Below are 14,104 nucleotides of genomic sequence, written 5' to 3'. Positions count from 1 at the left end.
TCAGACATAACAGCACGGAGGAGATGTGAGGGGACTAGCCAGTGAACTGCTTAAAAATGCTTGACTGGGTGCCAGGAAATTCTATCACAATTGGTAAACTAAAGTGAATTATGTGGGTTCGAGCTTCCACTGGGGTTTAATAATCCCTTCTTGAAACTCTGGAGTTACTTATGTTTACTTTCTTTAAGCCATGCACTTCATTCAATAATAAGGAAATTTAAAATTGGGAACCAAAGGCATACAGTGATTTTTAAAAATCTAATAGAGCAAATTCTTTATTATATATGTATGTGTATGTATATATGTATTTCAAAATCCAAAGGAGATAGTATTTGAAAAGATGTACCACTAGGACAGGAATCATGTATTTTGATAGCAAGTAAAATAAAACTAATAGAATTTTTTTCCAAAAAAATAGTAATTTGTAGAGAGAAACCACTGAGAAGTTTTAGCAAGGACTTTGGCATTTAAAAAAGAAGAATATTGACATTAGTAAGTGCTCGAAAATTGGCTGTTTATTAGCCCTCCCAAGTTAAAATGTTTCTGTGTATCTCAATAGCAAAAGTAAAATTTCACTAATGAATGTATATCATAGTTGAGTTGAAATATAAAATCTGAGATGTCAAAGTAGAGGAACAGCAAGCCTTAAGTATTCTGTGAGTTTGCTTTCTTCTATAATGACAACACAGAATACCTCAAAATATAGCATGCTAAAAATCTTACTTAACTCCTATACTGCTCTATAGTGCCAAGATATTGAGTAATTATCCAGAACATTCTTAAATTGCTTCAGTGATAGAAAATAGAGTTTCATGAGGAGCCCTATTTCTTCTGAATTTTTTAAAGATTTTATTTATTTATTCATGAAAGGCGGGGGGGGGGGGGGGGGGGGGGGGCGGGGCGGGCAAAGACACAGGCAGAGGGAGAAGCAAGCTCCAAGCAAGGAGCCTGGTGTGGGACTTGATCCTGGGACTACAGGATCACGACCCCCGGCCAAAGGCAGCGCTAAACTGCTGAGCCACCCTGGGGGCTTCTTCTGAATTTGACCCCAGAACAATGAGCAAAAATATCTTGGTGTTTATATCCACTGTTAGAACAAGCCTGCTCCTTTTTCCAAATAGAGGCTCGTCTCAGAGGTTTGAAAGCATCTTTTCCCTTCCCTCCCCTCCCCTCCCCTCCCCTCCTCTCCCCTCCCCTCCCCTCCTCTCCCTTCCCCACCCCTCTCCTCTTCTCTTCTCTTCTATCAGCTTTTTCTTCAGTCTCTTATTCACTGTGTTCCAAGCACCCTCATCTTTGTTTATGTTCTTTTGAAATTAAACCCCAGAGCTGTTCTCACTCAAGGTTCCATGAGTCAAATTAAGTGTAGAGTGAAGCCACCACTTCCTCATGATAAAGAACACAATTCTTTTAGCATGGCATAAAATCCCAGCTGAGTTGGGAACAATAAGTAAATAAATGTTGAGTTTACTATGGATTTAGAACCCTGAATTCTTTCTTGTGAATGTTGTGGATAAGCCAGGTCTTCCAACTCTGTACTTAGATCTTTTGTTAGGGGATGGGAAAGGACTTTAAACGAGGACTTCATTTTATTTGTACTTGGTAAATCTTATCTTACTGGTTTGGCCTGTAGCTCCAGATACAGTTATTTTGGAACTTATTTGTGTAATCCAATTTGTTTACTCTTCCTGTTGGCATCCTCTGAATGAAAGCTGTCCTAAAACCCATCTATGTCTTCATTGCAGAATACTGAACCAGATGGGGCTGAGGACAGATACCTTTCTCTATCTACGGTTAGGTTAGATACCTTTCTCTTTGTTTACATGTATCCATTCAGGGGCCCTCTGGGAGATGTTCAGCCAATTAGTAACTACTGTCCATGTTCTCATACCTACCTCTTAGTTCCTTGCTACTCAAAATGTGGTCTAAGGCTCCTTCTGGGAGCCACTAAAAGATAGACTCTCATGTCTTACCCCAGATCTAAATCAGAATCTTCCTTGTAAGATCCCTGGATTATTAAAAGTCTAAGAAGCACTGCTTGGCAGAATTTTCTCAACACCAGCAGCACATGGTAGCAAACACTTGAGGTGCTTCTAAAAATATCGATACCTGGAAGCCCTTCCGTAAAGATTTTCCCTTGAACCTGTGGCCTGAGTATTAGCATTTTTAAAAAACCAGAAACACAGAAGTGTCTCTCAAAGATGTTAATGTGCAATTGAAAAAGGAAAAAAAAAATCTACCTGAACATCGTTAGGATCATATAAATATATTTCAATTTCTAACCTTAAATTTTGAATCAGTTTGGCATCAGTTTGGAGGCTGCTGTAGGCTGTATTTTAGCAATTCATGATTTCCAAGATTCTGTTTCTAGTCTTTTTTAAAATAAATTTATTTTTATTGGTGTTCAATTTGCCAACATATAGAATAACACCCAGTGCTCATCCCATCAAGTGCCCCCCTCAGTACCCGTCACCCAGTCACCTCCTCCCCTCCCCCCACCTCCCTTTCTGCCACCCCTAGTTCCTTTCCCAGAGTTAGGAGTCTCTCATGTACTGTCTCCCTTTCTGATATTTCCCACTCATTTTTTTCTCCTTTCCCCTTATTCCCTTTCACTATTTTTTTAAATCTTTTATTTTATTTAAATTCAACTTGCCAACATATAACACCCAGTGCTCATCTCATCATATGCCCTTCTCAATTACATCTTGTTTTATTATTTTTTAAATTTTTTTATTTTTTAAAATATTTTTTAATAATACATTTATTTTTTATTGGTGTTCAATTTGCCAACATACAGAATAACACCCAGTGCTCATCCCATCAAGTGCTCCCCTCAGTGCCCGTCACCCATTCACCCCCACCCCCTCCCTCCTCCCCTTCCACCACCCCTAGTTCCTTTCCCAGAGTTAGGAGTCTTTAGGTTCTGTCTCCCTTTCTGATATTTCCTACCCATTTCTTCTCCCTTCCCTTCTATTCCCTTTCACTATTTTTTATATTCCCCAAATGAATGAGACCATATAATGTTTCTAGTCTTCAAGAGGAAATGTGATTGAGTGTAAAGCAAAGGTGTAACCATTGATAGGGTAACTTTCTGCAGAGGAAAGAACTAGAAAAGGAAAGATACTGACTTGAGTCTCGAAAGGTCCTACACTTCATTGCATTGCGGTAATTGCCTCAGAACAAGTAAGAGGATGATTTCCCGAGGCCTTGTTTGCTGCCTCAGCCTCTGGTTTCAGCCCAGGAGGAGTGGCCCAGTTAGTGTTGCCGGGCAACAGCTTGCTTGGTTGAGAGCTGGAATGTGAAGGGTTGCAAAACGATTTTTAAAATAAACACACAACTTACCATCAGCATGAAGTGAACCAAGAGAAGTACTGAGCTACCCTGCGACAGGAGGTTAGGCAGAGAATAGAAAGGGAAAAAAGAAAACACTTCCCTGAAGGCAAGGAGCTCAGTGGTTGACAGATGATGGCTTTATCACTAGAATAATAGCTCTGATTTGGTTTCCTATTTGAAAATTTGTACCTAATTTGTGGGTGGACAGAAGACAGTATGGAAAAAAAAAATTTAAAGGTACTGTTACTGGAAAAAAGAGCTCAGCCTGTGGGATTCACAGGTCATTCCTCTTCTGTAGAATCAACATTGCAAAATAACGTAATCTATACTGAGATATTCTCAGCATTAATATGATTTTCTGATAGAAGTCACCAATCCTATGATCTTTTACATGTCTTACAGTGTCTTTCCATCCAGGAATACATTTAGCCAAAATAATACAAACCATATGCAGATAATGTGGCTATTAAAACTCAGAGCTGAGAAAATGGCCGTTTAAATTCCTAATGAATGTATTCAATCTACCAAATGCTGTTTAGCAAGCATTTTTCTAATGCACTGAACGATGCATTTTATCTTAAATTTTGATGAAACTTATGTGCAAAAAATTAGTGCATAATCTGTGTGACCTTAAAGGAGTTAAAATCTACTGAGAAGAATGGGGGGATGACAGACATAGTTTGAGATAATACGAGATGTGTAATGGGGTAATGGGGGGGGCACCTGGGTGGCTCAGTCGGTTAAATGTCTGCCTTTGGCTTAGGTCATGATCTCCAGGTCCTGGGATTGAGCCCCACATTGGGCTCCCTGCTCTGCAGGGAGTCTGCTTCTCCCACTGCCACTCCTCCTGCTTGTGCTTGCTCACTCTCTCTTGCTCACTCTCTCCCACTCACTCTCTTTCTCAAATAAATAAAATCTTTAAAAAAGATGAGAAATGATTAAGAGTAATGACCCAAGGGACCCATTATATATTCAGATATGTCCGGTTCTATTCATTTGGTAGGCTTTTCTCCAGTTTCGGATGTCCTTCAGTTTAACCATAGTAATGGCATATGCAAATATACCTTCTGCATACAGAGAACCTATTCTTTTTTTTTTTTTTTTTTTTTTAAGATATTGGGAGAGACGTTGATGGGGAGGGACAGTGGCAGAGGGAGAAGGAGGGAGAGAATCTTTAGCAGGCTCCACACACACCCAGCACAGAACCCGACTTGGGGCTCATCTCACAACGCTGAGATCCCAACCTAAGCCAAAATCCAGAGTCCGATGCTCAAATGAATGACCCGCCCAGACGCCCCACAGAAAACCTGTTCTGCCCATATACATGGTATTTGCTTTGAAGTACAGAATGACAGCAATATAGTCTCTACAATTTCAAAGATAATTCTGAATTTTGATGCCAGAAGAAAATGGAATCCATACAATTAGCACTCTGATGAAACATTTCTTTTCATATTAAAACATAAAGCTCTTCAGCACCTGCGTAGACAATTAGGTTTGGGTTTGTTCCGATATACTTGTACACCTGGCAAACAGGCTACCTAGAACTTGAGCTATCCTAACATCTGCTGAAAGTTCCATTCCAGTTAAAGAGAACATTTGATTAAATTTTCTTTTTGCTTTCCCGACATTTTAGTCTCTCAGCTGATGGGGCAGTGAGAGCAACTGCTGTACAGGAAGTCAGGGGAAAAGTAACCACGTTATCCAAGAATTTATCGTAGCAAAAAGAAACATCAAGCTTCAAAAAACAGATTTTATTTCGTCTTATTTTGTAATTTATAGGAAACAGTGTGTATTCCTGCCTAGAGATATTTTAGAAAGCACAAAGCTCTTTTGCTCATGAAGGATAAGGGGTTCTTTAAAAATGAAAAATTTGAACCATGCAATTATTTAAAATTTTCTAATAACAAAGAGAAAAGAAAGATTTCCCGCATTGCCTCTGTTGCAGGATTGGCGTGAAGGTCAAGAAAGAATTCTTTTTTTTTTTTTCCAAGAAAGAATTCTTAAAACATTTTGTGATGCTTTGTAAGTTTATTTAAGTAGCACAGAGACACAACCTATGGGCAGAAAGAGCTGCACTTTTGCTGAGTGAAGCTGGTGGTTATATGCTTAATGCTCAAGGGGGAGGGTGCAAGGAGTATTAGATCATAAATGTCTTCTTTGAATTTGTACTCCTAAAACTACGGTTGCAAGATTTCTCCGATGCTTATCATTCAGTTCGATATTACCAATGGGTAAGATAAGGGCACCCGGGTGGCTCAGTGGTTGAGCATTTGACTTTGGCTCAGGTTGTGATCCCGGGGTCCTGGGATCAAGTCCTGCATCAGGCTCCCTGGAGGGAGCCTGCTTCTCCCTCTGCCTATGTCTCTGCCTCTCTCTGTATGTCTCTCGTGAATAAATAAATACAATCTTTAAAAAACCCAAAACAATGGGTAAAATAGACAGGTAGTCGGGAGACCGTTTAAGAATGTAGCAACTAGCATGTATTTGATCTTATTGAAACTGTGCAGACTAACCTTCTGGGCTAAAGGTGAACATTTTTCTGCTTCTATCCCTCATCACCTCAATGTGGCTATTCAAGGTATTTAGAGAGCTTGGATTTAAGACATTTTATTAATAATAGGAAAGGAAGAGATTGAGTTTAAGTAAGAGAACAAAACCCTTAGAATATCAGAAAGGCTAACTAACTCCCAGAATAAATAGGCCCGTAAGAATCAGAAAATAATCCTATCAGTTTCTGAAGAAGTTATATTTACTGCAGAGAGGAGGAGAAATCAGCACCTGCCTATTTTCCTCCTGTTTTCTTCAAGGAGGGTTGGGGAAGTCTTCATACTGAGAGAATAAAGGGAGGAGAGTGTGAAACAAAAAAATATAACCCAAGGCATAGAGGATTTCCTGCAGAGCATTAGCCCTGGCCAGTGTCAGCTATTTAAAATGGTAAGATGGCAACTGCTGATTGCCCAAAACTATGGAAACCAGCACTGTGTTGTGTTGTTCAACTCTTGAAAGGCAGGTATTTAAGGATGCCTGGGTGGCTCAACTGGTTGAGTGTCTGCCTTTGGCTCAAGTCATGATCCTGGAATCCTGGGATTGAGCCCCACACTGGGTTCCCTATAGGGAGCTTGCTTCTCCCTATGCTGCCCTCCACCCCCTACCCCCCACCTCCCACTTGCATGCTCCTGCACCCTCTCTCTTTCTCTCAAATAAATAAATAAATCTTTAAAAAAATAAAGGCAGGTATTTGATTATATACTTTTTGCTGTATCTAGAGAAAGAAGTACAAGATACCAAATTTTCTGAGACATTATCTCCTTCTCCAATATCCCTTTCTCTTGGGTCTCAGAGACCTTTTAGGCTGCAGATGCTCCTGGAGCTCTGGGGAATGTGGAGTTTCTGCCTTTTTCTGTCTTCCCCCTTGAGCAATGGCATCCTGCTCTGCTGCTGTGCCAGCATGCCACCTTTCCTTCTGACATTTCCTTCTACTGCAGTCCTTTTCTTTCCTCCTGTTTCCTATAGCCAGAACATACTCCCTGTCTCCTTTGCTTAGTTTTGAGAGATATTCACAGACTGGCCCAGCTTTGTATTTGTCTCTCCCATTTTCTCTCCCTCTTCCTCATCCCCTGCATTCCTTCTAGATCAGATCATTTAGTCTTGATTTACGTTTGGGAGCTGGAGTTGAGTCTCCCATCTGGACTTTTCTTCTGATTGCCTGCTCTCTTTTGGAGGCTGGGGCTACTCTAGTTTTACTAGTCTTTTTTGCTCATTTGTTACTGGCTTCCCCTTCCCTTAGCTTGGATCTTCTATACTCTTACACCTAGCAGTATCTGCTGGAAGTTAATACCTGGGGTATCACAAGAGGGAGGATGCTCAATGGCCGCTATAAATATGATGGATGTTCAGGACTGTATGTTAAAGAAGCTTGCAGTGATGCTGTTAGAGCCATTGTGAGTAAATTTTCATAAATCATGGATAAAACGAGATGCTAAGATACTTAGGCCAGAGTTTCCTGCATTTCTGAAAAGAGGAAAGAATGAATTCTGAAGTCTTTAAACAGGAAGCTTAACATTTATCCTTGACAAAATCCTAGACTGAACAATTGAGTAAATAGTGTGCAAACATGTAGAAAACAAATTCTGGCCTTTAGAAGGAAATGACTAAAAGTCAGTATTAGTCAGTATTAGTTTACTTAAATTTTTTCTAGGATACTTGAATTTTCTTTTTAAATAAGTAGAATGGTAGAATGAATACTGCTGAAGACTGATGTGCCTTGACTAAAATAAAACATTTGGGGAAATCTCCTCCACGAATCTTTGGGAAAGATGATAAAATATGAACTGGATGACAGTTCTCCTGGGAGGCAACCTCGCCCTTTTTTTTGTCAGCCTTGCTCAAAGAATAATCAGTAGGCATGGCAGTTGGGAGTACGATCTAGGATAGAGTCATCCAACCTGATACTAAAGCATTTTCCTGACCAAAAAAATGTTCCTGATAATCTAATTAATACATAGCTGATACACTCATTCAGTTTGGACGTGGTAGAAAGTTAGGACATTTAGCCCTTGTGATAGAAGGAGCTCCTACCACATGCAGAATGGTCTTTGAATGCCAAAATGTTGAGCTAAATTCATTAAATTCACAAAGGTGTCTATATACTCCTGCACAAAAGAACATATAAGTGTAGTGGAAACATAATTAAGAAGAATTTAACTTCATAATTAGGAAAAAATAAATTTAATTTTTAATATTAATATCAATTAATAATAAGTTAATACTTTGATCTGGTTGCTATATGGCATAGTCTTTAAGAGCAGAGGCTTTGGAGCCAGACCACTGGATTTAAGGCTCAGTTCAGGAGCTATCTGACTTTGGCCAAGTTACATGACATTTTCCTTTTATATAAAGTGGCAATGAAGATAACTACTTTCATAGGGTTGTTATCAGGACTATCTATTAATATGAATGTGAAATCTAAAACACCGTCAATTCCAGGCTACCTGAATAATATCTGTGTCTACAAAATAAGTCAGTTAATTATGAGAAAATTTTGTCAACAATGAATAGGAACGTTGAAGAAAAGCTAGAGAATGTCAAAATAAGGGTGCCCAGGAAGACTGAGAAACTGAGAAGGTGAAGCAAAGGTGAATTACTATCACTAAGACTTGAAAAACTATCATATAGAACAGGACCAAGTTAACGTGGGTTAGTTATAAAAAGACAGTTTGGGGCACAATAGAGGAGAAACGAATTCTTGTCACTAGTATCATGTAACTCGTTGACCTATGAAATAGGACTGTTGGAGACTATCTCTAGTGTGTGAATGTGTGTGTGTATGTGTGTGTGTCTGCACATATGCATACGCACACATGCATGCAAACTCATATTTTGCCTTTGCAACTAGATTGGGAGCTTTTTAGAGTTAGAGCTTTATCATTAACTCTTTTGTTCCCTAAGTAATTCCCAACAGTAATTCCTTAGGGAAGATTTGGCGAATGAACAGATAAGTGAATGGTTGACACATGTGAGGAACATAGCCAATAAAAAGAACATTGTTCAGGACAGCCCCGGTGGTGAAGCAGTTTGGCGCCGCCTGCAGCCTGGCGTGTGATCCTGGAGACCTGGGATCGAGTCCCACGTCAGGCTCTCTGCATGGAGCCTGCTTCTCCCTCTGCCTGTGTCTCTGCCTCTCTCTGTGTGTCTATGAATAAATAAATAAAATCTTAAAAAAAGAGAGAACATTGTTCACACAAAACTTCAGAATTTCTTTTAAAAATGGGTTTAGTGAAAGGCATTTTGGATAGTACAGTCAATGCTGGATTGTATGACTTGATTAATAAAAAAGATGTTTTAAGAGTTCCAGAAACAGTGACAAGTAGAATGGAGATCTCAAGCACTAATGATGGACCTATTTTCTGAGTAACACTGGGTGCCCAAAGTTGGTTATTCCTGTTTTTTTTTTCTACCAAGAGCCACAAAATATATTTATAAACACACAAATGGGGCACCTGGTGGCTCAGTCAGTTAAGCATCTGCCTTCGACTCAGGTGATCCTGTAGTCCCGGAATCAAGCCCTGTGTTGGGCTCCCTGCTCTAAGGAGAGTCTGCTTCTCCCTCTGCCCCTTCCTTCCCCCAGCTCATGCTCTTTCTCTATCTCTTTCACTCTCTTTCTCAAAAAGTAAATAAAAATTTTAAAAAATTAACATACAAATACACATACATATTTATACACACATATATATTCCTTCTCATTCTCTCCTTATATCCTAAACTATTTTCTCTTGGATGTACTTGCCATTATTTTGCTGTGTTTATTCACATCGCCTGGGTACTGAGGCTGTAGTCAGACTTGGGATTGTGTGCTTCATTCAGCAGAAAAAAATTTTCATCTCCACATATTCCATTCCCTTCAGACACTTAGTTTCTCCTCTGGCAGTACTTCCCTCCCCATTAGGCAGTGTGGTTCACTGCTGGGGTGCATTTGGGCACAAACCAGCCCTTTTGTTGAGTTACTGTACTCCTACCTTCCTAATTATAGAATTCAAAGCAGAATGAGTGAATTAGTAATATGTGTTTATTGCCTGCAGGGTCTGGGGAAGCGTAATGCTGTGGTGCACTTACAGTAACACATAAGCTCTCCTGTCTGCCCTCATCCTCCATTTTTGCTCTGTGACTTCACAGCAGCAAGAATGGAAGGTGCACTTTACTCACCAGTGAGTAAATCATGTGAATGGATGTTTTAAAGCACATGCCCAATGCACAGTTCACTGAGAGAACTATACTTTCAAAAGCTCTCTGGGAACACATGTGTGGAATTTGAAATGGTACTAAGTACTGTGTTTCCCAGGGTATCCTAGCTCAGGCAAGGGGGTAGTAGCCTAGAGAGCATTTAAATGTGTTATTCTATTTACTTTCTCCTATCAAAGAATTCTTAGGTGTTTGATTCTCCAGCCATTCAAGCATACAGACAAATACTTGGAAGACTGGTATCAAAGAGATAGAAATTCTGAATTACCAAGAGACTATAGAAATAATTTCTCTTTGCCTGGTAATGAGGAAGATTCCGATTCATTCTATTTGAAGCAGTCTTTGTCCCAGTTGCCTCTGGACTCCTGTGACCACCTGAATTTTCAGAGCCCTACAGGTTGATGTAGACCATACAGTACAGTCAGAGCCACCTGATTCATGACTTGGTGGTTATAGTAGTTGGGGAATTAATTTTCATTTTTTTATATCAGCTATCTATTTGATTAAGATTTGGAGGGGAAAGATCGATCCCTCAGGAAATCTGTTGGCCAGGATATGGTTAAGGGTAGAAATTAACTGGTGAAATGTGAGTGCTTCTGTTGGTTTGGCAGATTTCACCAAGATCTTTTTTGGAAAGAAAATGCTAAGGTGAAAGAAAAATGGGAAGTTATTACAAGAATGAGTAGAAAGTATAGTAGTGAGTTTATTAAATAATATTAAATAATAACCTCGGCTGAAAATATAATTTTTACAAAGGTGTGGAAAAGGTCTATCACATAGTACTGTAAGTTACTCAGATGCTTTGTAGACTAGATAACTGAAAGAATTACTTCCCCACCCCAAGTTACACTCTGCAGGAGTCCCAATCGGAATCAGAGTGCTTAGCTGGACAGACTGGTTCTAACCTCATAGAATAATTCTTGTTAGACAAATTTCTTTCCTGTCTTCCCCTAGGAAACAGTGAAGGCTGATATAATATCCAATTCATTGGATATTTTAATAAGCAAAGTGAAAGAGACATGAGTGTTTTCCTATTGGGCCATGGGTATTCAGGCTGTGAGTTTATCCTGAGTCTTGGCCCATGTTATATTTTATTTTATTCCTTTAAATTTGGTGTCCAGAGGTCTGTCGTTTGATTCAAGACTATAAAGCCCATTATGTGTATTTAAGCTTTAAATACATTTTATAACAAAATTGATAAATGCTTTCTCTTAGATATTAGTTGTATCCTGCAGTTAGTATAAGAAATAGTTAAATGATGTACATTTAAACAAAACTCCTAGAAAGATGCATTAAAGACCAGACCAAGAGAAATTCACATCATAATCACAAAGGACTCAGACGTCCTCTTCCATAATTGTTTTCAATTTCACTTTTTAATATCCAAAATAAAATGAAGGCCAAGGTTTTAGAATTCTCAAGAGTATTTTCTTCAGGTTCTAGTGCCTGATAGCACTTTACTGCCTCTAACTGTGAAATCGCTGATGTGAAATAAACTGTAAGTGAATTATGCATGTGTTCCATATTTGTCATCTATTTTTACCAATAATTGAATTTTTTTCAGCCATTGATCTTATCAATAACTTGCTGCAAGTAAAAATGAGAAAGCGCTATAGCGTGGATAAGACCTTGAGTCATCCTTGGCTACAGGTAAACATCAACCACTGGACATTTTCCGAATCAGATGGACTTGTAAATATTTACAAGATTTTGATATTATATGTAAAAATCTTTTGTTATATTCTTAAAAGCGTTATTCTCATATCAATTTGTTTGCCAAAATGCATGCAACTTCTTAGGATTTAATAACAATTTGATGTTTCTAAATCTCTCTAACAAGAATATTTGACAAGGAAGAAATATGCCAAACACACACAAGCACATGCACACACTTACACATGCACCAAAAATAAAAACAGAAAAACAAAAAATCTAAGGGTCATTATAAAACTCCAAGGACCAGATTTCAAGAGCATCTGTATGTATAATCCTGATAAATGTCCAAGCAGATGCCCATCTGGTCATGCACTGTACTCATTTGGAGTCTGCATTTTTAAATCCTGGGCTAAAATTTATGGAACAAATGCATGGCAAGTAAAAAGTATATGCATGCATTTGTTTCCTCTTCTATATTTATTTTCACCTTAAACTTAAATTTTAGGAAATGATACTATGAAATACCAAATAGGCATTAAATTTCAAAGGACTACCAGTGTTCCTAATTGTTTGACTGCAAGCCCTAATTGCCCACTCTCTGATGCACGGTATCATACAAACAGTATACATCTGCAGAGTTTAGGTAAGCAGGAAGGCTTTGGTGCTGTTGTTGGCACTTCAGGGTGCCTGATGAGAGACACAGCACTGATGGAGTAGAAGGAAGGAGGATAACTCATCAGTTGTGGGAACAGAAACAAAACAGTATTTTAATGAGTTGTGATCATCTTTGTGGTAATATTTTGAAATTTATTCCTCAGGATTATCAGACCTGGTTAGATTTGCGAGAGCTAGAGTGCAAAATCGGGGAACGCTACATCACCCACGAGAGCGACGACTTGCGGTGGGAGCAGTATGCAGGGGAGCAGGGGCTGCGGTACCCGGCTCACCTGATCACTCCAAGTGCGAGCCACAGTGAGGGTCCTGAAACTGAAGAAACAGAGATGAAAGCCCTCAGTGAGCGTGTCAGCATCCTCTGAGTTCCATCCCCTATAATCTGTCAAAACACTGTGGAATTAATAAATACATACGGTCAGGTTTAACATTTGCCTTGCAGAACTGCCATTATTTTCTGTCAGATGAGAACAAAGCTGTTAAACTGTTAGCACTGTTGATGTATCTGAGTTGCCAAGACAAATCAACAGAAGCATTTGTATTTTGTGTGACCAACTGTGTTGTATTAACAAAAGTTCCCTGAAACACTAAACTTGTTATTGTGAATGATTCATGTTGTATTTAATGCATTAAACCTGTCTCCACTGTGCCTTTGCAAATTGGTGTTTTTCTTACTGGAGCCTCAATTTGGTAAGAGTCTACGAACCTGTCTGTGAAGTAGTTCTGTTCTGTGTGTCCCGTTGGCATTGTCGTTACAAGCAAACTCTTGAAGAGTAGATTATTATCAGTTCTATGAACAACTCCAAAACTCATGTGGAAAAAAAAAAAACAATGATGGGGGATGGGAAGTGGCTATACAATCCTAGACACAGGTGCATGGAAGAGTTTACTGTATAGTTTCAAATCCTTCGCCTGCCTGGTGTGCCTCAGTATGTTTAAACTCAAATAAGTGGACGTAGGTGCACCTACTACTCATAAGCCTAAATGCCTTAGAAATGTAAACTGCCATATATGACAGATATTTCCTCCTTTCTTACAATACCCTCTGTATTATGGAAAATCAGCAGCTAAGCAACCTTTTGCCTTTGTGTATTTTTCAATAATAACAAATAAATATTCTTGTCAAAGAATGTGTTCACTTGGCTGAATCATTTTCATTTACTTTCAGGCCACATAGGAACAGAGGTATCTGCTCAAAAACAGAAAAAGTCTCATGGTTTAGAATTTAACTTGAACTACTGTGAGGCCTAAAAGTATGTTTCAAAGCATAATGGAGCATTTGTCTTTCATATCATCTGCTCTCCAGTAGAGAAAAGAGCTCTCAAAGAGAAAAATAACCAAAGCCAAACAGGAAAGTTGGAGGCCTAAGTAAGAATATTACAAACGGCAATCTCAATGTAGCTTCCTGATTTAGTCAGTGTAAAACCAGAACGAATTATGATAATGGCTCTAATTTCTTTCAATATTATCGAAACAAGAAGATTCTAATGTAAACTACAAAAACACATAAAGACTGGAAAATAATTCCTAAGGAGAAAGCCAACTGAGGTCAAGTTTTACAACCTGGGAAAGAGAAAAGTAATACTGGAGTTAACAGACATTGGGGTGTGGAGTGGGTAATGTGGGATGTTTTTCTTTGTAGCAAAATGACAAAGTATTGTGTATTACTATTACTACGTAACAGAAATGTTATAAATAGATGGAA

General features: G+C 38.9%; 1 protein-coding gene across 3 annotated transcripts in view; it reads left to right on the top strand.

Moving 5' to 3' along the window:
* The window catches only part of PRKD1 (protein kinase D1), a 319,748-nt gene extending 306,219 nt beyond the window's left edge, over nucleotides 1-13,529 (top strand). For all 3 annotated transcript variants that reach the window (XM_026007650.2, XM_026007651.2, XM_072761305.1), the window contains 2 exons: nucleotides 11,636-11,721; nucleotides 12,546-13,529. In XM_026007650.2, coding sequence (XP_025863435.2) covers nucleotides 11,636-11,721; nucleotides 12,546-12,764 — 305 coding nt within the window. In that variant the 3' untranslated portion in view covers nucleotides 12,765-13,529. The remainder of the gene's footprint in view (nucleotides 1-11,635; nucleotides 11,722-12,545) is intronic.
* The last annotated feature ends 575 nt before the right edge of the window (nucleotides 13,530-14,104 follow it).

The sequence above is a fragment of the Vulpes vulpes genome, chromosome 6 (assembly GCF_048418805.1).
Source record: "Vulpes vulpes isolate BD-2025 chromosome 6, VulVul3, whole genome shotgun sequence".
Lineage (NCBI taxonomy): Eukaryota > Metazoa > Chordata > Mammalia > Carnivora > Canidae > Vulpes > Vulpes vulpes.
Note: the sequence above shows the minus strand (reverse complement) of the source record. Positions and strands in the feature narration are given on the sequence as shown.